Consider the following 27,462-nt stretch of genomic DNA (forward strand, 5'->3'; position numbering starts at 1 on the left):
GTTTTCCTGAGAAAGCTTTCAAGTGGTAACTGGTTTTGGAAATTTTACATTTATGCATGACTTTTGAAGTACTTGGTCATCTGTGGGTACAGGCAAGAAATAGTCCCCATAGGATCTCATGGACCCGAGAAGGGGGAAAGACCCATTTGAGGAGAAAATCTAAAAATAGTAAAACCCTCAAAAACTTTCACTATTCCATACTTTCTGGAAAAAATAAGACACTACTATTTTCAAATCAACTGTCAAATGAATAACTTTGGTATCATTAATTTTTCTTGCTTAAAACTATAAAATAGGCCCAGTTTTAAAACTTTCCTGTCAACTCAACATTATCATTCATAAAGCTATTCCATAATGTGTAAAAAATTAAAATAACCCTTCAAGTATTAAACATTTCTAGATTACTGTGCAGCAGAACAAATTCTCATGAAACAGATCTTATTTCTTCCCATTAGCCAAATAATTAGATTATGTACTGTAACCAAAATAAAAACTACAACAATATTGTGATAAATACAGTACATTCTTAGTTCAAAAGAATATTATTTCTTGTCAAATTGATAATCATACTCATCTAAGTTGAATGGCTATACTGGCATACGAAGACTGCCACCCTTTAAAACTGTTTCTAGTCGATTCCATTTTAAATACTATCCAATATCCTTTAATATTAATATACCACCAAATTACTTTCTTTTTTTCAAATCACTTTCTTTGTAGAACAAAGACAAGCACTTTACAGCTTGTAAAGTGACTAATTCTTAATGTTGTCAAATTAAGTTAAGCAATTTAACGCAATTACTAAATGTACCAACCTCTTAAAAAATTGTAGCAATTAAATAAATTGTTTCACTGTCTTTTACAGTGAACATAAATAACTTGGTCTATCTTTTATAATGAACATAACTAACTTGGTTTAAGCCAAGTTGTTTGGGCAGGCTGGCTTTTTCCTTTTTTTTCTTTTTTTCAGAATTCTGCTAGATATCCTTGAAGTCACAGTCAAATCCAAGCTTTTGTTCATAGCTTGCATTCAATCAAATTGAAGAGTACTTGCTATTGTAAAGTTGGATTTCCTCCTTTCTCTGATTTTGAATTCATACTGTTAAAGTACTGCACATTCTTATTTTTGCTTTATTGCTACCACTGTCATTGTTAATGGTGGCTCTCACCATAGGCAAAATAACACTGATGAACTTGGCCAGCTTTCAGATTTGCCCATTGCCTGGACAAGCACTATACCATAGTTGCCAATGAAAATCCAACTCTGAGTCTCCTGAACTTGTCAGAAATTAGGACAGTCAGGTAACAATGTTTGGCTTTGTATTATTACTTTCTCTTTAGGAAGTGAGGACATTGAAATAAATGGACACTGTTTCCTTCTAGTCTTAAGTTGAATAAACAGGTGATCAAAATCAAAAATACCTGAGTAATAAGACTTACTGATTCACTGTAATTATTCATTTTTCAATTCTGTAGCTCATTTTTTCATTGACAAACTGAGGTTATTTACCCTTTTGGTTGTAGATAAATGATAAACATATTCATTAACTCATGTAATCATAAGAGGAAGAAAGAAAATAAAGTAGGGCAAAGTTGTGGATTTCACTTCAACTACGGTGTCAAAAGACCCTTTTCAGAGACCCAAGTAGATTGTTAGAAGCCTTAAGATGTTCCCTAGATTCTCCAGATTCTCATTATACCTTTTGCCATCCTTATTATTAACAGCTGCCCAAAAAAGATATTCACAGTAACTCCCTGGAGCATGTAAATGTTTCCTTATTTGGAAAAACTGGTCTTTAGAGATGTGATTAAATTATCTTGAAATAAAGAGATTGCCTTGGATTATCAAAGTTGGCCCTAAATACTATTACAACCTCTTTATAAGAGACACACAGGGAAAACACACACAGAAAAGGAGAAGGCAATGTGACTATGGAGGTGAGACAGAGACTGGAGAAATGGAGCCACAATTCAAGGGGTGCCAACAGCTACCAGAAGCTGATGAGGCAAATAATGAATTATCCTCTAAAGCCACTAGGGGAGTGTGGCCCTACTGACACTTTGATTTGAGAGTTCTGGCCTCCAAATGGAGCCACAATTCAAGGGGTGCCAACAGCGACCAGAAGCTGGATGAGACAAAGAATGGATTCTTCTTTAAAGCCACTAGGGGAGTGTGGCCCTACTGACACTTTGATTTTGGACTTCTGGCCTCCAGAACTGTGAGAGAATAAACCTCTGTTGTTTTAAGCTACTCCGTTTGAGGTAATGTTACAGCAGCCACAGGAAACTAATATACCCACCCAATGTTGCTCCCTGTGATTGAATTCATGATATTTATCACAAGTTGTAATTATTTGGTATTTTATTTATCATCTGTCTCACTCCCCTATGTAAGCTCCATGAAGGTAGGGCCATTCACAGCACACCCAGTCTCTTAGCATAGTATTTGAAATATCTTATGTTCCTAGAAACTATCTGTTAAAAGAATCAGCGGATAAATGTCCCCCATAGGTAAGTCTTGTAAGACAGAGACCACGTCTATTGATCATAATTGTCAAAGCCTCCAGCACAGAAACTTAAAAGAAACTGCTGTTGAACTAAGTTTGCTGGTCTAGAAATCAAGAAATCTGGATTCTAGACACCATACCGCAATGTATAGCTGTGCCATGGCCTCCACCTCTATTTCCTTTCCATCTATTATTTGGCTTAGAATGTTCAAGAAGGTTTGTTCCTTATCTGCTCTTCTTATCTTTGGTAAGGAGCAGGTCCGAATAGCATTCATTTTCGTATCCCTTACATAATCCATAATAGTTGGCATATGATAGGACAATAAATGTTTGAGGTTTTTGGGTGAAGTGGAATGATATTGGGCTTTAGACTCAAACATAAATGAAACTCAACATTGCATCCTTGAGTAAATTCCTAATCAACTCTGAATCTCAATCTTCTCAAATGAAAAGAGACTAACCCTTACCTCACAGAATTGTGAACCTGTGAGCCACTCAGCCTATAGCAGGGACTTTATGAGTGGTACCTGATTAGCATTAATCTATGCCATTGACCTAACTCAACCATGAGTACAGCATCAGATAAGAATTCCTAACTGGTGCCATATGACTTTGGCCAAGCCATTTAACTTTTCTGAGCCACAGCTCCTTAGCCAAAAATTGGCAATAGTACCTTCCCTGTAAGAAGTGGCTCTGATCTAGAAACTAAAGTAACTTAACAGTTACATTTAAGCGAGTGCTAGTCTCAGTAAGTTATTATTTTCAACAAAAAAATCTTGGCTTCCTAGGGTCTTCTGAAACAATGAAAGGGTCCAGCAGACCCTCTTACTGCCTCAACGAACCCAAATGTGGGAACCCTCTGAACAAAGGCCGCGTGAGGGTTCCATGAGTCCGTGACTGTATCCCTCAGGAACCTACCAGTTATCAGTGTTTACCAAGAGGAGAGACCAAGCCGACAGGTACTCCAGAAGAGTGCAGTACCTGGCATAGCCCTAATCCACGCTGAGTTTAGGCTTCTTAGCCGGCAGAGGTCATGACCTAAGAAGAGTGCAGGTCGCCGTTTGGATCGCCCGCCATTTCTCTAGGAGTCCCGCGGTTGCCTGGGCAACGCTACGTCACCGCGTATCCCGCGCCAGTTGGCGAGAAGCCTAGAGAGCGCAACGCGCAGGCGCCCAGTGGGAACCAATGGGCGCGGCCGGAACGCTAGTGGCGCTCGGCGCTGCCCTTTCGCGGTCAGATTCTGGGGTGGGGCGGCAGCGGGAGCGCGCCCGTCTTTCTTGGGCCGGAGGGCGGTTGTCTGTGGCTCCGCAACTGGGCGCCCCGTCACGTAGGTTACACGCACAATCACTCCCCAGGGACGACCAGGAGTCAGTCCAGGCAGCTGCGCCCTGCCCAGACCCGGGCACCCCGGAGGCTGGAGTCGCAATGGTGCGGGTCGAGGGCCGGAGATGGAGCTGACCAGGGGCCAGAGGGAGTGAGAAGAGCTTGCCCAAGTCGGGGCCAAGCACGAAGCCCTTCCCCACCCGTCGGGCTCCTGGGTTCCCGCCGGCCGATTTCCAGCCGTCAGGGTCACGCCACTCGCTGGAAACCCTGAACTCTGTGCCCCCCAAGCCCTGGGCCCCCTTCGGGAATGTTCAAAAATGAGTACCAGGTAACCCGAAACCGTTCTCCAACTTGTCTATACCTTTCTCCTCTTAGATGAGGTAGGCCGTGATCGGAGTGAGGATACAGTGCACCCTCTCTCCCCATAATGCGGTCTTTTTCCGGGGTAAGACAGAATTAGTGGGTGAATGCTATTGGCCCAGAGAGAAAGGAAAAGTACCAATGTCTAGGCGTATGATTTGGCTTTTGTTCACTCTCCAACTCAGTGTTTCTTAAGGTATATGAATTAATTGTGAGTCTGAATCAGACTGAAACCTCTGAATCAGAATATTGAGGGCAGGGCGCAGAAATCGTTAAGTTTTAACAAGCGCCTTGGAGACTCAGTATTCCTGCAACATTGGCATCTCAGAAGCGACTTAGAAGAGTGAATGAGTAAACGCATGCATTGTTACATTAAGAAGGAAAGCACTTTGGCTATGTGCTGTTTTATTTTTCCAGAACTGGGAGTCAGTGAATCTCAGACCTTTGAGTACATCAGGATTTCTTAGGGTACTTGTAAACATGCAGATTTCCTGACCCTCATCCCAGATCTGGTGAATCCGAATCTGTAGATGGGGGTCACTTGATTTACATTTTTAACTACTTCCCCCAAGTGATTCCTATGCGGGGGGTCCAAAGATCACACTTGGAGAAACCCTGCTTCTGGGTCGTCCTCAGTCACTTTGAATATCCTAGAGTGTCTCAGTGACCTGCTTTCCTCAGCTCACTGAACACCTCCCTTCCTGCTCTCCTGTCCTCGAGTCTGCGAGAGGTTACACTCCTTGTTTACAGTCTGCTTACCATGCTAGTCCTGCTGTTCTGATGAACGTTTTTGGCTGTATCTAATCAGTTCTCCACCCGTCTCCACCTCTTTATTGCTTCTGCCTTTTCATTCACCCAACACTACCTGCCTCCTTATGAGTGCTGTCGGAGTAGTCTGCAGTTCTCTTTCTTCTGTCCCATTCGTTATCACTAATTGGGCTAGACCACTTTTAGAGAGTTTGTCTCACTTCTTACAGGTAAAGTATATGATCAAAAAAGGCATATACGCACTACAGGAAACTTGGAAAACATGGGAAAGCAAAAAGCAGCAGGGACAGTTTGCTGTCTCACCAAGTATGAGGACTTTTTTCTTTTAAAACAACTAGCTGTCTCAAATTTAAAATTCATGGTGAAAAATGACCTGCCCTCACAAGCTATAGTAATTCTATCCCATATACAGTTTGCACATAATACCGCCTAAGGAAGAAGACATTAAATGTCTTACCTTCAAGTGATTGTGTGTTAAAACTCAGAGGCAAAAATATCTTTATATTACTGAGGAAAATTAAAAGCTGGAAATTCCGTACAGAAATTAGACTTGCTCACATATTGTTTATAATTCAAACCATATTTAGTCCTCATATCAGACTCTCATTTTTTTGCGATAAATTCTTCCTCAGAGATAATTATTTAATTTCCCTTTCTTAAATAATTAAAGCTTATGGACCTTCAGTAATATATTCAGTGTGCTTACGTAAGTGTGTCCGTCCATGTTCTCATGTTTACAATGGGGAACCAGTAGGCTGTCTGTAGAAACGATATTTGATTTCTCTTGTACAGATTTTCTAGATCTGCACATTAATTTGTATTACATATATAAAAATATCTTGTTGAAATGTTCAAAATAGAACTTCCCAAATGCCTCCCAGGCCTTTTTATTGACCAGTACTAAACTATTTAATTTCTCTCCCTATTTTTTGAATAATCTCTGGTGGTGCTGTTGAGCCCCTGCCGGGAGCTCAGTATTGTACTGGAGGTTTGATGTTTAGTATCTTATGTAATCCAACAACCCATTTTACAGGTGGAGAATCAAGAAGTTAAATAACTCCAAGGTCAGATAGTTAAAAAGCCGGTGTTGGAGCCCCAGTCAGTATGATTAGAAAACTTGTATTCAGAGATAACTACCTGAATGTATTGGCCTGATTCAAGAATTGGATTTAAACCCTTTAGTGTGGGTTGCAAAACATTTTATGTTTGCAATGATCTGTACGTGTCAAGTAAATGAGTCCCCCACTGAGATACTGTCGGGTTTGTATGGCACAATTTATTTAATGTTTGTCATGTTTTAAAAATAGATTCTTTAAACCATTAATCCAAGGTGACCCAAATCAGAATGGTTGTGGTTTAGATACAATCAACGTATAAAGTAGGAGTAGTAACAGGGATAATGTTTCATCCCAGATCAGCTTAACTGACAGATGCCGGCAACACTGATTATAGACTCTGTGATGGATAATACTTCCTCACTAGCATTGTCTTTTACTTTAAATATTTTGTTTGCATTTTTTAGGGAGGTGCATTTGTTGAAATTTTCAGTGCTCAAGGAAAAAATCCTGGAGCAAAATGGAAGATCCTTGGCAGTCCATCTGTGATTTGGAAAGTAAGTGTTAGAAATTAGAGCCACGTAAATCAGGGGAAGAAATGGGAGTGAAGGTTATAGAAGAAAGGGCTTGATCAAATTTCACAACTGTTTTTCCTGTTCTTTCACTCCAAAACCCTTTCATGACATTGTTGGCTGCAGCTGTCCTCGACCCCACTCTTCAGTTGTCTAAGACTTTGGCACACAGGTCATAACCTTTCTCTGTACTCCATGCCCTGCTATATATAATTTTAGATGACTGCAATATCTATAAGAAAAATCTCTCCAAGTCCTGGGGTTCTCAGTTTCTTGATTTCTTCATCTTTAACAACCCCTTCCACTCTACTTCAGTATTCATCCCTACTGTCTTACCCTGGTCCTTATCACCACAAACTGTAGGACCTCTGAAGTTACTAAGTGAGACATTAAAATATCCCTTTCTGCCCCCAATCTTTATTCTTAAGGTCCTTGCTCAGTTACTCCACTCTGTTCTTCAACTTAGTTGGGACCTTTAGGCCATTGACTATTCCACTTTTCCTGTGTTTTATTTTGTTTAATTAATTTATTTATTAATTTATTTATTTTCTTTGTCTTCCTTTTCTCTCCAGCCCAGAATCCATCATCCATAATTTCAGTCACTTTCCAGTCCAGACCTTGAATGCCCTTGCTCTTTGTCCTTTCACCATGCTTCTGTATTCTAGTTTCCAAGAAGTCTCAGAATAAAAGTACTAAGGCCTGAGCCTGCTTTTAAGTTTTTGGTTATGGGATTTTTTTTCCCCTGTAGATCTGAAGTTTCAATTTTATAGTAGAAGCCAAGTAAAATATCCTGTGATAACTACTGTTTTCATTTTGTTCTATAGGAGTTTGATAAAGAAGTTAAAAGTTTTGTGTTTGTCCTGGAAGGCAGCAGCCAAACAAACAAAATTCAATTACCAAAGGAGAATAAGCAAATCCGTAAGTAATATTTTTAATATTGAAACTTAACATTTTGTATGTAAAATTATGCTTTTATGTCTCATAAACAGGCACATTAGTATGACTTCTACTGACATCTGTTTATGTAAGGTGACATAATTTTTTTTTTTTTAATTTAGAGGGCAATTGTATGCTGGGCAATATGCTAGGCCTTTTAAAAAATATATTCTACCTCACCATCTTCTAAAATCTAGTAGTATCTTAAAGAAGATTTAGAAGAGTACTTGGCAGCCTTTAAGTATGATGATAATAGCATTTATTGAGCACTTACTATATGCCAAGAGCTTTGTAAACATTTAATATTTATGAACTCTTTTCATCCTCATAAAAGGTCTTTTACAAATTAACAAACTGAGCTTGGTTCCTCATCAGGGCTAAACGGAAATAAAATCAGGATTCCTAAATTACAAGAAATTAATTTGTGAGAAAAAATGTATCAGAAAGAAGATATAAAGCACAATTTGGTGACATGTCAACTCATATGCTTATTACCTTTTAATATTAATCATAATTAAAATATACGTATGAATATGTGATTTAACAAAAACCCAAAGAATCTATTTCAATTCTTATTTACTTCAGAAATCAAGATCAGCATTTCAAAGCAGAAGAGACCCTGAGAGATAACCCAGATTTATCAGAAGCCCAGTTGTGAACAGAGATAGGGTTACAATTCAGGGCTCTGCCACTAAATTAGACCTTGAGTAAACTGATTGATTTAAGGAATATGATTTATCAGAACAATTAACTAGAGTTTTCATCAACTATGTCCTATTTTTAAATATAAATTTCAGGTGATTTAGCAAATATAAATAGTTGTTTTTTACTTTCATCATTTACTTATTCCTTCTTTCATTCATTAGAACATTTATCGAATACCTACCATGCATGAAGCTCTATAAAAAGACCTGTTGTTGGTACCTGATTTTAATTCAGTTTTCTAAACTTAAATAGGTTCTGTGCTTTATGTACCATTTCAAGCTACTACATGCATATTTTAGATTTCCAAGACACAAACTAGCCATATAAGTTATAGGTGAAAGATGATTTATTTTAAAGTGGTTTGCCACTGTTTCTTTCTAAACTAAGAAAGAGAGTGGAAAAAAAAAAGAGATAACCATCATTAAAAATAATTTTTAATTTACTGCCACTTAAAGATTATGCTTTCCTAATAGTTTCTGCATGTGTGTGTGTGTGTGTGTGTTTCTGTCTGTAATAGCAGGTTTTTGCATTTCCATATATATTTATACTTATAAATGAGGTGAACTAAGATGATCCAGGGAAACCTGTCTGACACTGTAGTTTCATCTTCTTACAAGAGGCACAGGACATCTTTTTAAGGATATTGGTTTTGTAAGACAGATAGATACATTTGACTTTCAAGAACATGACTTTGTTTTAAGCCAATTGTTCCTTTGTTTTTTTCTTAACTTATAAAGCCCACCTGTATTTTCATTTAGTGTCCTCAGTATCAATGCACATGGTTACCTTAATAAAAATCAATCACTTTTAATAACCTTTCTCACTTGATTCTGAGAAAGATTCCTCCTCTACTAAAGGCTGAATGATTAAATACAAGCTCTGCTTTTCCATTTTTATGTTTTTTTTAAGAAACAAACCAAGTTTAATGTGTCATAATTACTTTTTTAAATGGAAAGATGATGGTTTTAATTGTAAAAAAACAGAAGAATCTTTTAATGTATTTCTTGTACAATGCCTTATAATTAAAAGTTAATCTGACTTTTCTGTATCACATGTAGCACTGTAACGAATGAAACAGTTTATATAGTCTGCCCTGCACTAATGCCTTTAAGGTTAATTATTTGGAATTTTTGATAAAAGAAATTTGTAGCTATTTTTACTTGTGTAAAACGACCTTCTATGTGAAGTTTGTATGGTTAAATTTAAATTAAATGACATGCCTTGAATAGATAATTGGCTTTTAATTAACATTTCTAAATTCAATTACCATTATGTATTCCTATTTTAAGAGTAAACATCCAGTTTATTTATGCAAACTTGACATTAGGTATCCTATTTGTGTTTCCGACTGTATTACGTACTACTTAGAAAGAAAGTTTAGTAATGAAATTAAGTATGTTTAACTTTGCATTTTAAAAAATAAGATTTCTGATTTAACTTGTATTTGAGGATCTCAGACACATAAAATAAAGGAAATTGTAATATTACTTATTAGACTGTGCACTTCTCTAGGGCAGGGATCTTCCTAAATCATCTTCTTTGTACCCTTAACTTAGTGCCTGGTCCATGGTTGGCGTTCAATAAGTGTGTTAAATTTGCTGTACTATGAAGCTATGACAATTTGGGTCATAATTTTTCATTGTAACCAGCTGGCCTTGATAATGAGGCTTGAGTAAACCCCTCACTAGCTAAATAAATAAATCCCTGCTGCTCTTCACTCTGGAACACATTATATAGAGTTGCCCATATGAGAAGCAGCTCGGTTACACATAAACATATATCATTTGGAGGTCTTCTTCAGAGCTTTCTGTTGGAGGCTCGTGTTTGAAACCATTGTTTTCTCTGCCTGTGGCATCTGAATCAAATGATGTGTCTTGGGGGAGTAGCATCCCTGAAGCCTGGCATTGTTCTGCATTTCAGGTGCTCTGGAGGATGAGGTCACCTTTATGAGGTTTCCCCAGGCCTCCTCGGGCCCCCACTTTAGTATCATTTTTATCTTGTCATGACTTCCTCTGTTTAAAACCTGTCAATGGTTTTGACCTGCCTCTATTTTCCTGAATCCAGTGGACAGTTCTCAGCCCTCATCTTACTTCACATATTAGCAGCATTTGAGAAAGTTGACACCTGCTTCATAACTTTCCTCACTCAGACCCAAGATGTCCATACTCCTAGTTTTCTTCCCATTTCACTGTTCTTCTTTCTTAGCCTCCTTTTGTGGTTCTTCCTCTTTTCCCCAACTTGAATTAATGTTGCAGCATCCCTGGACTCAGTCCTTGGCACTGTATCTACACTTACTCCCTTGATTATCAACTTCCAGCTCATGGATTTAAATGCCATCTGTGTCTTACTCTAGCTTACATTTCCAGCTCAGACTTCTCTCCTAAACTCTAGTCTTCTTGAATATCATCTTACTTACTTGACATTTCTACGCTTGGACAGCTGAAATGTGGTATGTCCAAAGCCTAACTTCTGGTCTTTACTCCTTGAAATTCCTCCTCCTGCAGGCTGCTCCATTTCTTCTGTTAGCAACTTATCTTTTCAATTGCTTAGGAAAAAACCTTTTAAATCAGCTTTGATATTTCTTTCTCTTCGTTCAGTCTATCTTGAAGGTCTTGTTGGCACTATGTTTAAAATAGGTTGAGAGTCTGATCACTTGGTACCTCCAGTGCTACTGGTCAAAGCCACCATTATCTCATGCTTGGATTACTGTAGTAACCTAATTGGTCTCCCTGTTTCTGACTTGGCCTCTCTATTACAGTCTGGTTCAAATTAGCAGCCAGAGTAATACTTTTAAATTGTAAGAAACATACAAGTAATGTTACTCCTCCACTAAAAATGTCCTGTCTCAGATTAAAACCCAAAAACCTGTAGGACTCTGCAATATCTGGTGCCCTTCTTAATTCTGACCTATTTCCTATTACTCCTTTTCTTGTTTATGCTGTTGCAACCATACAGGTCCCATTGCTGTTTTGAAACATAGTCCAGTGCACTATCACGTTGGCACCCATGCACAGACTATACCCTCTACCTAGAGCATTTTCCCCCAGAATAGACATTCAGTAAATCTTTGTTGAATAAATGAATGAATGTACGAATGGTTTACCATTGATTTTAGGATGACTTATATTCTTCACATGGTCTTTAAGACCCCACATAATTGGGTTCCTCTCTACTTTGCCAGACCCATCTCCCGCTGCATTTCCTCTTCTGTCTCTCCTACCAGCCCATTAAGCCCTTTTTAGGTTTATCCAACCTACTCCATCCTTTTCCATAATAGGGTGGAGTACTCCCTCTGCTAGCAACATTTGTTCCTCTCTCCTACACCCATCTCGCTTGCCCAGTCAATTCCTGTGTATTCATCCCAGCTGAGTTTTAATGCTTGTCCTTCAAGAAAATCTTCACTAATCATCCTCTTCCCCTGCAAGGAACCAGGGTTATATGCTTTCATAGCACCCTGACCTTCTTCATGGAGCTAGAATATAAACTCCAAAAGGGCAGGGACCATGTATGCCTCATCTACTGCAAAAACTTCAGCATTGAGTCTTGTATGTAGTAGGTGCTCAGTAATCTTTGTTGCATGATAGACCTAATTTAATCCATATAAATAATCCTATGAGTTGTGAATCTGAACTATTAACCCAGTTTTACAGATAAAAAGTAAAAGGACCCACACAGGTTTTCTAATTTGCTCAAAGGATATGGAATAGGCCATAATTAATGGATAACTGATTCCTGTTTTGTTTGTTGAAGTGGAAGAAAAAAATAAGTAGTTTGTTTCTGACAGACAACAGATTATAAAACTGTAAAAAGCTGCATATTTCAGGAAGAAACTAAATTTTTATGAATTTTGTGTTCTTGATGGACATTTTTGACTAACAATTTCCACATTCAACAATACTTAGAGTGATTTTAAATATAATGTAGACATGAATAGTCAGTTTAAATATACTAAGCCACTGGAAAATAAATGTTACTATAGAATTTATTTAGCATCTGACACACAGGATCAGTCTGTGTCAAATGTTATTAAAGTACTTTTTTTTTTGTCAGATCATCACCATATGGTATCGTCATATTTCTTTTAATCTTAGAAGTGAAGCCTTTTGGAAACTAGGGCTTCTATATGTGAGAAAGTTGAATTACAAAGCTTTCTTTTTTTGAGTGTAGAACTCTTTTATATCTAAAAATGCTCATATAAAAATGCCCTATGTGTGTAACTCTTTGTGTTTGAAGAGAACAGTGCTGATTCAGTGAGATTTGTGACATAAATTAGGGACCTCTTTTAAAGACTGATTTCACTTATCCTGCTGTTCTCTCAGCTCTATTTACAGAGGCCATTGTGCAATGGAAAAATACTGTGGGGCCAATCAATGCAAGATGCAAGAGAGATTGATTGAGGATGGTTTATTTAAGTTGGCCTCATTTTGGTATCGCACTTTGCTTTTGTAGACCAGAGCTCTGGTGGCCTCACTGGCTTTTCACATAAATATGGTAAAATCAGATTTCTAGAGAATTTTCTAGGGTCAAAGCCTGTGATCTCTTATTTCTGCTACATTTCTTACACTACTGAGGGCCCTCTGGAATGTACTAAGCAGAAGCTTAGTACTTTTAAGTAAAAGTTATCCCTGTATGTTTGATGAAAATGTTATACATATTTTATCAAATATGTCTATTGTTTAGAAAGTAAATTTGGGATAAAACGTAGGAACTGTGTAAGTTGTTCAGGAAGGTTGCAAAATGGAAATCATAAACCAGAAGTTCTTTATATAGACTATCCAAAAATGTGTTGTTACTTTAAAATCCCTTAATTTGTTAAGCCTACTACATTGGAATAACATAAAATAGCATGAGTTTTAGACCAGTTGCCTTTTTTTGTTTTTAATCCGTGTGTTGGTCTGTACTATTGGCTTTGTAGGAGAGGTTCACAGATAAATCAAGACGTCTCCATTTTCTACCCAAAGTCCCACAGCAGGAACATATATTTTTAAGTTGTGTGTTTTAGGAAGTATCATACTAAAAACATCTGTTAAGAGCACCATAATTGAGAGATCAAGCAAAAGTTCAAAACCTAAGAGGAAAGGCATTAAGTGAACAGGTCTGGAGAGGTAATATAAAATCAGCTGATTTTTTTAAGCAGTTGTAGAATTCAGCTGTCAAAAGTACTATAGGGATTGGTTTCTCTGCAAACATTTTTAATCCAGATGAAGCTAGTAATAGGGAATAAAAGCTATCAGTTCTCAGTGAACATTAAATTAATTAAATATATGTTAATTAACAAAAGGTATAAATGAAAATATGTTCCCCATTCATCTCATTGTGGACACATTTAAAACCATATGAATTAGCTATGGCTCATCAAACCTTCAGTTGTAGTTGTCATAATTAGAATTGTTTTTCTTGATCTATTGTTTTTTATTAAGTTGTTTAGTACAGTTAAAACTGCCAGTGAATAAAAATAATTGTGACATGCTTTTATGGCTGCCTTGAAGCGAATTTATAGTTCAATTTTATATGTCTCTGTTGAATGCAGCTCTATGTGTACATTCACTTCCAACCTAATAAAAATAATAAATAAAAACTTATTATTTTTAAAATTTTAATAAAGATTTCACCAAGGCCACAGATGGGCCTTTAAAAGACAACATTTGTTGTGAGTTTGATTTTATTTTCATCAATTTTTTTGCTTTCATAATGAGGTTGTAACTCATAGGTAGTGCTATTGCAGTTCTGTGTATTACCGAAATGCTAAAAGCTTCAGCTTGTTGATGGTGTGTGATTGTATTTGTTTATATGCACATATAAATGCTTTGAACATTTGAATGTGTATTTTCCTCTCTCATTCTAGTTGGATTGATCCAGAGGTTTCTTGTACTTCAGATTTACGTACCCCTGGGACAAGACTTCTCCACTGAATTGCTGTAAGATACACAGAACTTCTTTGAATGTTTTCTGTGTGTTAGACATTTGATCAATTGAAGCAGTACCAACAATCATTAATTGCAAGTGGCAGTTTTTGCATTAAAGAGCAGTGACTTAAGTCAACATCAAGTAATTAAACTAATTTAATCATATTTCTTAGATATCACTATAGTCTGGCATTTCCCTAGGAAAAGAAAGCAAATTTCATCTGTTTAAGAAAATATCAAAGGATTATTATTTTGACAATAAATGACCTATAACTTGAAGAAATATATAATCCAAAAGTTTGAGATTTTGGTTTGAATGAAGGGTGATGTTATGTTTTATACTGTCTGCTATTCACAACTATGGTTGGTCTAAAATTGATTGAAATATCTTATTTTAATAATATTTACTTTGTCTAGAAGTATTAGTCCTTCCTGTTTACATATAGACAGCTAGCAATATATTTGTTTTAAATGGAGATTGTTTAGCAAAAATGAAAATATACAACCTTTACTCAGTTGAGCTATCTATTGTGTGAGATGTTATTGAGAATGAAAATAACATTTGGTACACTTGCATAGAATTGAGTATTATTTAATATTTTATTAATAAATTTATATATTTTAAATAAACCGTTATGTTTAAGGTATGCTATTTTCTCATTTTTCTTTGTAATTAATAGCTGTCCAAGGTCTGAGCTTAGGTTTTTATTTTCCATGCCAGAATAAATGATTTTTCTTATTAAGGAAGATGATTCTATACTGCTTTTACTAAGTAAAAGATGATTTTTTTTTTCAGCGAAGCAATCAAACACACAATATTTATTAATCAAGTTCACCATCTTATATGGGGTGTGTTAATGGCACCCCAAAACAATTACAGCATGAAAGATCACTATCATAAGTCACCCTAACAAATAAATAATACTGAAAAAGTTTGAAATATTGCAGGAATTACAAAAATGTGATCTACAGACACAAAGTGACCACGTGCTGTTGTAAAAATGGCACTGATAGATTGCTTGACGCAGGGTTGCTACAAACCTTCAACTTGTAACAAACATAATATCTGCAAAGTGCAATAAAGCAAAACTCAGTAAAACAAGGTATACCTGTAGCTATGTAAGACATCTTTCCATTCTGGTCTAGGTAGTTCTGCATCACTCTTTTGGATGTTACACAATTTCAATCCATTGACCAAGCTGATCTATTTTCACACGTCATGTTTTCCACACTCATATTTCTTCACATTCTTCTTTTTGCTTGGAACAGGATTCTTTTTATTATTATTATCATTATTATTATTATTATACTTTAAGTTCTGGTACATATGTGCAGAATGTGCAGGTTTGTTACATAGGTATACATGTGCCATGGTGGTTTGCTGCAGCCATCAACTCATCATCTACATTATTATTAGCATTTCTCCTAATGCTATCCCTCCCCTAGCCCCCCAGCCCCTGATTGGCCCTGGTGTGTGATGTTCCCCTCCCTGTGTCCATGTTTTCTCATTGTTCACCTCTCACGAGTGAGAACATGTGGTGTTTGGTTTCTGTTCCTATGTTAGTTTGCTGAGAGTGATGGTTTCCAGTTTCATCCATGTTCCTGCAAAGGACATGAATTCATCCTCTTTTACAGCTGCATAGTATTCCATGGTGTATATGTGCTACATTTTCTTTATCCAGTCTATCATTGACGGCATTTGGATTGGTTCCAAGTCTTTGCTATTGTGAACAGTGCTGCAATAAACATATGTGTGCATGTGTCTTTATAGTGGAATGATTTATAATCCTTTGGGTATATACCCAGTAATGGAATTGCTGGGTGAAATGGTATTTCTCGTTCTAGATTCTTGAGGAATCGCCATATTATCTTCCCAGTGGTTTTATTTAGACTCTCACCAACAGGGTAAAAGCGTTCCTATTTCTCCATATCCTCTCCAGCATCTGTTTCCTGACTTTTTAATGATTGCGATTCTAACTGGCGTGAGATGATATCTCATTGTGGTTTTGATTTGCATTTCTCTCATGACCAGTGATGATGAGCTTTTTTTCGCATATTTGTTGGCCACATAAGTGTCTTCTTTTGAGAAGTATCTGTTCATATCCTTTGCCCAGTTTTTGATGGAAATTGTTTTTTTTTTTTAATTGTAAATTAGTTTAAGTTCCTGGTAGATTCTGGATATTACCCCTTGTCAGATGGATAGATTACAAAAATTTTCTCCCATTCTGTAGGTTGCCTGTTCACTCTGATGATAGTTTGTTTTGCTGTGCAGAAGCTTTTTAGTTTAATTAGATCCCATTTGTCAATTTCGGCTTTTGTTGCCATTGCTTTTGGTGTTTTAGTCATGAAGTCTTTACCCATGCCTATGTCTTGAATGGTATTGCCTAGGTTTTCTTCTAGGGTTTGTATGGTTTTAGGTTTTACGTTTAAGTCTTTAATCCATCTTGAGTTAATTTTTGTATAAGGTGTAAGGAAGGGGTCCAGTTTCAGTATTCTGCATGTGGCTATCCAGTTTTCCCAGCACCATTTATTAAATAAGGAATCCTTTCCCCATTGCTTGTTTTTGTCAGGTTTGTCAAAGATCAGCTGGTTGTGGATGTGTAGCATTATTTCTGAGACCTCTGTTCTGTTCCATTGGTCTATATATCTGTTTTGGTACCAGCACCATACTGTTTTGGTTACTGTAGCCTTGTGGTATAGTTAGAAGTTAGATAGCATGATGCCGCCAGCTTTATGCTTTTTGCTTAGGATTGTCTTGGCTATATGAGCTCTTTTTTGGTTCCACATGAAATTTAAAGTAGTTTTTTCCAATTCTGTGAAGAAAGTCATTAGTAGCTTGATGGGGATGACATTGAATCTATAAATTACCTTGGGTAGTATGGCCATTTTCACAATATTGATTCTTCCTATCCATGAGAATGGAATGTTTTTCCATTTGTTTGTGTCCTCTCTTATTTCCTTGAGCAATGGTTTGTAGTTCTCCTTGAAGAGGTCCTTCACATCCCTTGTAAGTTGTATTCTGAGGTATTTTATTCTCTTTGTAGCTGTTGTGAATGGGAGTTCACTCATGATTTGGTTCTCTGTTTGTCTGTTACTGGTGTATAGGAGTGCTTATGATTTTTGCACATTGATTTTGTATCCTGAGACTTTGTTGAAGTTGGTTATCAGCTTAAGTTTTTGGACTGAGATGATGGGGTTTTCTAAATATGCAATCATGTCATCTGCAAGCAGAGACAATTTTGCTTCCTCTCTCCCTATTTAAATACCCTTTATTTCTTTCTCTTGCCTGATTGCTGTGGCCAGAACTACCAATACTGTGTTGAGTAAGAGTGATGAGAGGGCATCCTTGTCTTGTGCCAGTTTTCAGAGGGAATGATTCCCGTTTTTGGCCATTCGGTATTATATTGACTATGGGTTTGTCATAAATAGCTCTTATTATTTTGAGATACATTCCACCAATACCTAGTTTATTGAGAGCTTTTAGCATGAAGGGGTGTTGAATTGTATTGAAGGCCTTTTCTGCATCTGTTGAGATCATGAGGTGCTTGTCATTGGTTCTGTTTGTGTGATGGATTGTGTTGATTGATTTGCCCATGTTGAACCAGTCTTGCATCCCAGGGATGAAGCTGACTTGATTGCGGTGGCTAAGTTTTTGCATCAATGTTCATCAGGGATAGTGACCTGAAATTTTCTTTTTTTGTTTTGTCTCTGTCAGATTTTGGTATCAGGGTGATGCTGGCCTCATAAAATGAGTTAGGGAGGAGTCCCTTTTTTTCTATTGTTTGGAATAGTTTCAGAAGAACTCATACCAGCTGCTCTTTATACTTGTGGTAGAATTTGACTGTGAATCTGTCTGGTCCTGGGCTTTCTTTGCTTGGTAGGGTATTAATTACTGCGTCAATTTCAGGACTTGTTATTAGTCTACTCAAGGATTCAACTTCTTCCTGGTTTAGTCTTGGAAGGTTGTATGTGTCCAGGAATTTATTTATTTCTTCTAGATTTTCTAGTTTTTTTTTTTTGCATAGAGGTGTTTATAGTATTCTCTGATGGTAGTTTGTATTTCTGTGGGATCAGTGGTGAAATCCCCTTTATCATTTTTTATTGTATTTGTTTGATTCTTCTCTCTTTTCTTCTTTATTAGTCTGGCTAGTGATCTATCTATTTTGTTAATCTTTTCAAAAAACTAGCTGCTGGAGTCATGGATTTTTTGAAGGGTTCTTCATGTCTCTATCTCCTTCAGTTCTGCTCTGATCTTAGTTATTTCTTGCCTTCTGCTAGCTTTTGAATTTGTTTGCTCACGCTTCTCTAGTTCTTTTAATTGTGATCTTAGGGTGTCAATTTTAGATCTTTCCCACTTTCTGATGTGGGCATTTAGTGCTGTAAATTTAATTCTAAACACTGCTTTAGCTGTGTTTCAGAGATTCTGGTGTGTTGTGTCTTTGTTCTCATTGGTTTCAAATAACTTATTTATTTCTGCCTTGATTTTGTTATTTACCCAGTAGTCATTCAAGAGCAGGTTGTTCAGTTTCCATGTAGTTGTGTGGTTCTGAGTGAGTTTCTTAATCCTGAATTCTAATTTGATTGCACTGTGGTCTGAGAGACTGTGTTATGATTTCCATTCTTTTGTATTTGCTGAGGAATGTTTTACTTCCTATTATATGGTCAATTTTAGAATAAGTGCAATGTGGTACTGAGAAGAATGTATATTCTGTTGATTTGGGGTGGAGAGTTCTGTAGAAGTCTATTAGGTCTGCTTGGACCAGAGTTGAGTTCAAGTCCTAAATATCCTTGTTAGTTTTCTGTCTCATTGATCTGTCTAATATTGACAGTAGGGTGTTAAAGTCTCCCACTATTATTGTGTGGAGTCTAAGTCTCTTTGTTGGTCTCTAAGAACTTGCTTTATGAATCTAGGTGCTCCTGTATTAGGTGCATATATATTTAGGATAGTTAGCTCTTCTTGTTGCGTTGATCCCTTAACCATTATATAATGTCCTTCTTTGTCTTTTTTGATTTTTGATGGTTTAAAGTCTGTTCTATCAGAGATTAGGATTGCAACCCCTGCTTTTTTTTCTTTCCATTTGCTTGGTAAATATTCCTCCATCCCTTTATTTTGAGCCTATGTGTGTCTTTACATGTGAGATGGGTCTGCTGAATACAGCACACTGATGGTTCTTGACTCTTTATCCAATTTCCCAGTCTGTGTCTTAATTAGGGGCATTTAGCTTGTTTACAGTTAAGGTTAATATTGTTATGTATGAATTTGATCCTGTCATTATGATGCTAGCTGGTTATTTTGCTCTGGTGATGCAATTTCTTCGTATTGTCAATGATCTTTATAATTTGGTATGCTTTTACAGTGGCTGGTTCCAGTTTTTCCTTTCCATGTTTAATGTTTCCTCGAGGAGCTCTTGTAAGGCAGGCCTTGTGGTGACAAAATCTCTCAGCATTTGCTTGTCTGTAGAGAATTTTATTTCTCCTTTGCTTATGAAGCTTAGTTTGATTGGATATGAAATTCTGGGTTGAAAAGTCTTTAAGAATGTTAAATATTGGCCCCCTTCTCTTCTGGCTTGTAGAGTTTCTGCAGAGAGATCCACTGTTAGTCTGATGGGCTTCCCTTTGTGGGTAATCTAACCTTTCTCTCTGGCTGCCCTTAACATTTTTTCCTTCATTTCAGCCTTGGAGAATCTGACAATTATGTGTCTTGGGATTGCTCTTCTCGAGGAGTATCTTTGTGGGGTTCTCTGTATTTCCTGAATTTGAATGTTGGCCTGTCTTGCTAGGTTGGGGAAGTTCTCCTGGATAATATCCTGAAGAGTGTTTTCCAATTGATTCCATTCTCCCCATCACTTTCAGGTATACCAATCAAACATAGGTTTGTCTTTTCACATAGTCTCATATTTTTGGAGGCTCTTTTCATTCGTTTTCATTCTTTTTTCTCTAATCTTATCTTCATACTTTATTTCCTTAAGTTGATCTTCAATCTCTGATATCCTTTCTTTTGCTTGAACGATTTGGCTCTTAATAGTTGTGTACAGTTCACGAAGTTCTTGTGCTGTGTTTTTCAGCTCCGTCAGGTCATTTATGTTCTTCTCTAAACAGGTTATTCTAGTTAGCAATTCCTCTAACCTTTTTTCAAGTTTCTTAGCTTCCTTGCATTGGGTTAGAAACATGCTCCTTTAGCTCGAAGGAATTTGTTATTACCCACCTTCTCAAGCCTACTTCTGTCAACTCATCAAACTCATTCTCTATCCAGTTTTATTCCCTTGCTGGCAAGGAGTTGTGATCCTTTGGAGGAAAAGAGGCATTCTGGTTTTTGGAATTTTCAGCCTTTTGCGCTTGTTGGTGACCTTTGGATGGGGTTTTTGTGTGGACATCCTTTTTGTTGATGTTGATGCTATTCCTTTCTGTTTGTTAGTTTTTCTTCTAACAGTCAGACCCCTCTGCTGCAGGTGTGCTGGAGTTTGCTAGTGGTCCACTTCAGACCCTGTTTGCCTGGGTATCACCAGTGGAGGCTGCAGAACAGCAAAGATTGCTGCCTGTTCCTTCCTCTGGGAGCTTCATCCCAGAGGGGCACCTGCCGGATGCCAGCTGGAGCTCTCCCGTATGAACATCTGTCAACCCCTGCTGGGAGGTGTCTCCTAGTCAGGAGGTATAGGAGTCAGGGACCCACTTGAGGAGGCAGTCTGTCCCTTAGCAAAGCTCGAGCGCTGTGCTGGGAGAGCCACTGCTCTCATCAGAGCCAGCAGGTAGGAACATTTAAGTCTGCTGAAGCTGTGCCCACAGCCGCCCCTTTCCCCAGGTGCTCCATCCCAGGAAGATGGGAGTTTTATCTGTAAGTGCCTGACTGGGGCTGCTGCCTTTCTTTTGGAGATGCCCTGCCTGGAGAGGAGGAATCTAGAGAGGCAGTCCAGCTACAGAAGCTTTGCCCAGTGGCAGTGGTCTCTGCCCAGTTCGAATTTCCAGGTGGCTTTGTTTTCACTGTGAGGGGAAACCACCTACTCAAGCCTCACGAATGGTGGACACCCCTTCTCCCACCAAGCTCGAGTGTCCCAGATTGACTTTAGACTGCTGTGCTGGCAGCGAGAATTTCGAACCAGTGAATCTTAGCTTGCTGGGCTCTATGAGGGTGGGATCCGCTGAGCTAGACCACTTGGCTCCCTGGCTTCAGTCCCCTTTCCCGGGGAGTGAATGGTTGTTTCTTGCTGGCGTTCCAGGCGCCACTGGGGTATGAAAAAAACTCTGCAGCTGTCTTGGTGTTTGCCCAAATGGCTGCCCAGTTTTGTGCCTGAAACCTAGGGCCCTGGTGGTGTAGGCACCCAAGGAAATCTGGTCTGCAGGTTGCAAAGACCATAGGAAAAGTGTAGTATCTGGGCTGGAATGCTTCATTTCTCATGGCACAGTCCCTCACAGCTTCCCTTGGCTAGGGGAAGGAGTTCCCCAAACCCTTGTGCTTCCAGGTGAGGCAACACCCTACCCTGCTTTGGCTCGCCCTCCGTGGACTACACCCTTTGTACAACCAGTCTCAGTGAGATGAGCCGGGTACCTCAGTTGGAAATGTAGAAGTTACCTGCCTTCTGGGTTGATCTCGCTGGGAGCTGCAGACCGGAGCTGTTCCTATTCAGCCATATTGCCAGCCACCTCGTAAAAGATGATTTTATACTACTTTTACTAAGTTTGGTACAAACTAAGAAGAAAGAAGAGCTTTGTTAATAAAGTGAGAATAACATAAATTTGAGGTTATTCATTTCTTTTAGTTTATATGAATTTGGATATTCATGATTTGTTTATATGTTGTTAACATAGGAATTTTAACTATCAATATGCAATCTTCTTGGGTGATAAAAGATAGTTAGAACAATTTATACCTTTGTTTTATTCAACCTTAAATCTCAGTAGACTTTTTACTAAGATCTTCTTTCATCATCTGCCATGGTCACTAGGTTTCTTTAAAATAGCTCTTAGAGTAGTAACAAGAACAAAGCATTGTTTGATGCACTCACATATCGCTTTCTGGTTCTACAGAAAAAGCATTTTCAAGACTCCAAAGGCATGCTAAAGGCAGAGGGGATCACACAAAGCTTTATTTTCAGTGTAGGCAAAAGTGGTTCCTGCCAAATGGAAGACTGTAAATTATGTTTTATTTTTAAGCTTCTTAACAACCCATGGAATCCCATATAGGCCCACTTATTCTTCTTATCTCCCTATCAGAAGCAGTGGTGAGGGTGCTGGTAGTTGGCCTTTTGATCAAACTTGTACAAGACACTTGGCTGAACCTTAGAACAGAATCTTTTGCCAATGAGCCCTCTTTTTCTATGCAAAATTAAGCTTCATTTGTACCCCAAACACTAGAGCTTATTACTTTAGCCAAGGCAATATACTGTCTTAACTAATTTTTTAAAAAAACTTGAAGCTTTAATTATTGAGAAATCAATGAGTATCTTAGGTTTAACTTAGTCCTAGCCAGAGAGCAGTTGATATCAAAGTAAACCTGACGACGTCTTTGTTACCCTATTACTGATGCTCTTGACCTATTTAAGGAAAGGAAAACATTTCGAGGGGTGTTGGGGATGATGACTATTTTTTAAATTCAGTTGACTATAGAAATAGATTCCCTTGTTCTCCTATCTGCATGGAAAAACATTTTGATTTTCCAAATGGTTTCAGTTTTATGGTTTTAACAAAATAAATATCTTATGGATTAAAGATCAAAATTATTAAATAACATGGGGAAGACATTCTCTCTCCTGACCTTGGGAATTTATCAGATTGTGAGAAAATATACTGACTCTGTATTTGAATTTGTTGCTTATAGACAATCAAAATATAGTGCTGTTTTAGGAAGTAATGACAGAGATCATGTTTTTACAAGAAGGAAAGTGGAATAACAAGTATGGATTGTCTTTCTGTGCATTGCTGCACTGTTTTTTTCCCCCTTAAATGAAAGGGCTTTCTTTCAGCACCCTCAGTATTTTACTGTGTTTCTGGCAGCGTAGCTCTAGGCTATTTTAAATAATACATTTCTCTAACAAGCTTGGAAAGTCACATAACAGAAAGGTATCTGGCTTCTAAAATTTTTCATTGTCAGAATGGGAGAGGCATTTTGTTTCATAAAGATACATTTATACATCAAGAAGTCTTCATAAGTGAAATCTTGCCAGCTGGTTTACAAATTTAGTCATCATTTCCTCAGCATCTTTCTATGTCTCCCATGCCCACTGGATGAGTATGCATATGGGGTAGTTGGGGCTTGAGAACCAGCAACAGATCTGCTTGAGGAATTACTCGTTCATTCAGTCGATAGGTAATTGAATTCCTCTTGTCAGGCATTGTGTTAGGCATGGGGGATTTGATATACCTCGAATTTGTATACTTCTCCCCACGCTTGCTACTGCCCTCCTAGTCCCAAACCACCATCACATTTGTCTGCCGTATTCTTAGAGCTTCCCAGTGAACTTCCAGCTTCTTCTCTTGTCCTCTTTCATTCTAATCTCCAGACTGCAGTAGAGTGGTCTTTCTAAAAACCAACTGAAGTTGGTTGAACTGAGGTGATAAACTCCCAATTCACAATACTCCTGGGTGTTCTGGTCTCACCTCTCCCTTCTCATCTCATAGCACTCATTCTGCTGGAAGCTCACAATTTGGCTGCCAGCCTGCTTCTTTCCTTCCTCACGTACCAGGTGAAGTCCCATGCACAGTGGTTTCTGTTCCCATCTCTTTGCCTGACTGACTCCTCCTCTTCAGCCTCCTCATCTCAGCTTAAGTGTCCCTTCTTCAGAAAGCCCTTTTATGATTTTCCCCCAACTAAATGAGGTTCATATCTTCTGCCTTTTCTAGCACCCCTTTCTTTTCCTTCATTACAACTGTAACAGTTTGTAATTATTATATGTTTATTTAATTATCTGTCTTTTTGGGTGGACTTCAAGTTTCATGAAGACATGGAGGCTGTTCTATTCAGCTTGATATCCCAGCACCCAACACAAGGCATGACACATAATAGGCTCTGAAATACAGACATACGAGCAGAAGGATGGGTAGACTAATGAATGAAGGGAGAAGCAGCACCCAGTCTCTGTCCTCAGAGGTTACTCTGTGAGTGAAAGATCTATTTAAAAGGAAATTTAAATACATATTGATGAATGTTATGATGACATAAGAGCAAGACCTGTGGGGAACATATCAAGTATTAGGGGGAAGTAAGATTATAGGCTGGGAACTGGACAGATCTGTAGGCAAATTCTGCTTTATCTCTGTGGGACTTTGGTCAAATTACTTAACCTGCCTCACCCTATAGGGTGAGAGTAATAATACCTCACAGGTCTGTCATAAGCATTAAATGAGAAAACTAACGTAAAGTAATAATAATGGCTAACATTAAACACTTATGACATATCAGCATTGTTCTAAGCACTTTAATTGTTTTAGCTTAATTACTCCTCAGAATTAGCCTGGGTGGAAGGCATAATTATTACCTCTGTTTTATTATTTGAGGGAACTGAAACCTAGAAAGGATAAGGAACTTGCCAGCTACTAACTCTTAGAGCCAAGATTCAAACACGTAGTCTAAATCTAGAACCTATGCTCTGTACCCCCTTGCCACGCTGCCTTACTTGTAAATATTGTTATTTTTCTAATTGACTATACGTATATGTGTAAGTAGTAGATATATAGTAAATATTTTATTTGAATTTTAGTATAAGTTGAAAGAGCTAAGCCTTTTATGTCTTCTCAAGGGGCTTCTCATATGACAATTTTGTCTGTAGAGTTTCAGGAAGGAAAGGTCTTTCTTTCATGCTGAGATATTTCTGTCTTTACCTTTATAAGAGCTAAATGCCTGCGAATTAAAGGAAGGACTTTACTCAAATCTTTATTTTATTTGCATTTTGCATCCCAAAGGTGATGAATTCATTTTAGACTTTTTAAAATGAAAACTAGGAAACAACTTTACCTCTTCTTTATTGATTTCTCTTTTTTTCTTTAAGATCAAAAATTATATTATTCAGGATCATACGCCTGTGGATAAGGTTGTTTCAGATCTTCATGACCTGACCAGCCATTATCTAATCACATTACATTTTGCATGTGGAGCAAAGGGAGTGTTTATTGTACTAACACATAGTATGGTGAGCAGTGAAGTAACGGAATTCTCTCATTTTCAGGGTCAAGATGTCAACTCGCAAAAGACTTCCTTGCTTTTTACAAAAATCATCTTGACTTGCTTATTTCATAATATTAGTTGCAGTTTTCTTTTCCAAAATATTTTAGTGTAACTGTGTCTAACAGTTTCACTTGAAGGTAAAACAACAGGTTTTAAAATTTATTTTATTTTTGGTGCCTTCCAAACTGCATCATCAAGGCACTGGGTGGCCCGTGGCTTCCCTGTGTGGTTTGCTAGGTGTTTCAGAGCCTGGGGGCAGACATCTGGTGCACAGGAGGAACACCATGAACCTGAGCTCTTAGAAAACAACCAACCACATCTTGAAATAGAAATTCATTTTCCTCTATTTGATGCTGCCAATCACACTAAATGATTTGGGGATATTACATTTTTGACAGGAATTGTATTCATTTTCTGAATATTGTTGAGCTGCATTAATTCCTTTTTCTATCCTGATTTTGTCATTATGTCAATGAATTTTGAGAGGCATTTTGTACTGTTGTGCCTCTAGTGAACTGACGTTATTTTTCTCATTTTCATGCAGCTCAGTTAAGTGCTTTTTCAATAAATGGGTTGAAAACACTGAGACCCTGTGGTGTGCATTATGTGCTGTTTGGAGAGGTTAGAATTCTTAGCCCTTGGGTCGTGGAGAATATTATTGCTGTGTACAAGCTTTCACGTGTTGAGCCCTTAGCTGTTTGAAGTATTACTTGCATTTGGAATCTGATAAATGTGGAAAGCAAAAGTTAAATTCTTTAAAAAAGAAAAAAAAAACCCTAAAAGTGTACCTTGTCCTTAGAAATTTTAACTGATCCTTTATGATCCTTGCATAGCAGTATCCTGAATTTGAAATTGTATCTGAATGGAGTTTGATGATTTTAACGTGGAATTCAATACAAAATTTATGATGCTCATTCCAGAGTTTTTATCTTTTCCTTTTGCTGTGCTTCCTAGTTGTGTGGCTTTGGACTCAGCACTTTAATCTGGTGTTTCCATTTCCTCACAGTAAATGGTAATGTGAACTCTTTTATTTTAATGGCCGGAGTTAATTGAAGACATTGGTCTTTTTCTAAGAATTTTAGGGAGTTTAGGTCCATGTAGACCTCAAAGTTTCCTTTTTCATTTCTATAATATGGAAAATTGGACATCCTTCCAAACAAAGCTTTAGCCTCAAGCTAATTTAATGAAAGTTACTCTTACGTTACTTTTTCGGTACTGCTACTAGTGAGCTAGGCAAAGAGGTCAGAAAATAAATCTAATAGAAGTTTCAGAGTCTTCTACCCTATTGAATTTTGCTCCTACCTTTCCTTCTTCAGTGACATTGGAGACAGTAGGCTCCTTTGAAACTTTAAACTAAGTAAAGTGAATATGGCCTCACAGCTGCAGACCTGATCTTTTCATATGTCATCGGTCTTCTTCAGCCTCTTTAAAGCCACTGGAGTTGAGAGAATACCTAAATTTGATATCTTTAGGTCACAATGACATTAGTGAGGGCTTTTGAGATTGTATCCATTTAACTACGCACAAGTCTTTCTGTGGAAAATTTGCTTTCTTATCTTTTTGGTCATTCAGTGCCTTCCTTTAAAGAAAATAGTGATTGCTTTGTAGCATTTTAAGTTATTTGTAAAAGAGATATTAGCCAAATGCAAAGAATTGTTATGTTATCCAGTGAAATATTTTATGTCACCAAGGGAATACATCTCTAAACTGTGCATTGAGAACTAGACAACAGTGGCCAGTAGTAGCTCTTTTTTAAACTAGAAGTATTGTACACTAAAGTGGCAATAACATTTCATTAATATTTTGAACACATCTCATGGCTAATTTCAATTTCTATTTTTTCTTTTTAAAATCATCAGTATTTAAATCTCATTATTTTAATTATGTCAAATTAAATGTACTTGCATAATCAGTATATTTTGTTACATGCATTAGTAAAGAGAGTACTTTAAGATACTTTGCATACTGACTTTCTTAATATATATTATATTTGCATGCCTTAAAATAGGTTTTATGTGGAAGTTTTTGATAACATATGTGGTAAGTATATAAATCAGATGCATATCCTTTATCTATTAAACATATGTTTATGAAAAGTTTTTTTTTTCCTGTTTCTTAGTTTGGTTCATTTTGCTTTTCTAAATTATTTTTACAATACTCTTTAAACAAACTAGA

The 27,462-nt window shown here is 37.4% G+C and overlaps 1 protein-coding gene across 1 annotated transcript in view; it reads left to right on the forward strand.

Moving 5' to 3' along the window:
* Positions 1–3,695: 3,695 nt before the first annotated feature.
* The window catches only part of C2H3orf67 (chromosome 2 C3orf67 homolog), a 303,609-nt gene continuing 279,842 nt past the window's right edge, over positions 3,696–27,462 (forward strand). Inside the window, exons 1-4 of the mRNA XM_023200633.2 lie at positions 3,696–4,158; positions 6,481–6,570; positions 7,410–7,503; positions 14,072–14,144. Of these exons, the coding sequence (XP_023056401.2) occupies positions 4,138–4,158; positions 6,481–6,570; positions 7,410–7,503; positions 14,072–14,144 (278 nt within the window). The 5' untranslated portion in view covers positions 3,696–4,137. The remainder of the gene's footprint in view (positions 4,159–6,480; positions 6,571–7,409; positions 7,504–14,071; positions 14,145–27,462) is intronic.

This window comes from Piliocolobus tephrosceles, chromosome 2, assembly GCF_002776525.5.
Source record: "Piliocolobus tephrosceles isolate RC106 chromosome 2, ASM277652v3, whole genome shotgun sequence".
Classification (NCBI taxonomy): Eukaryota; Metazoa; Chordata; class Mammalia; order Primates; family Cercopithecidae; genus Piliocolobus; species Piliocolobus tephrosceles.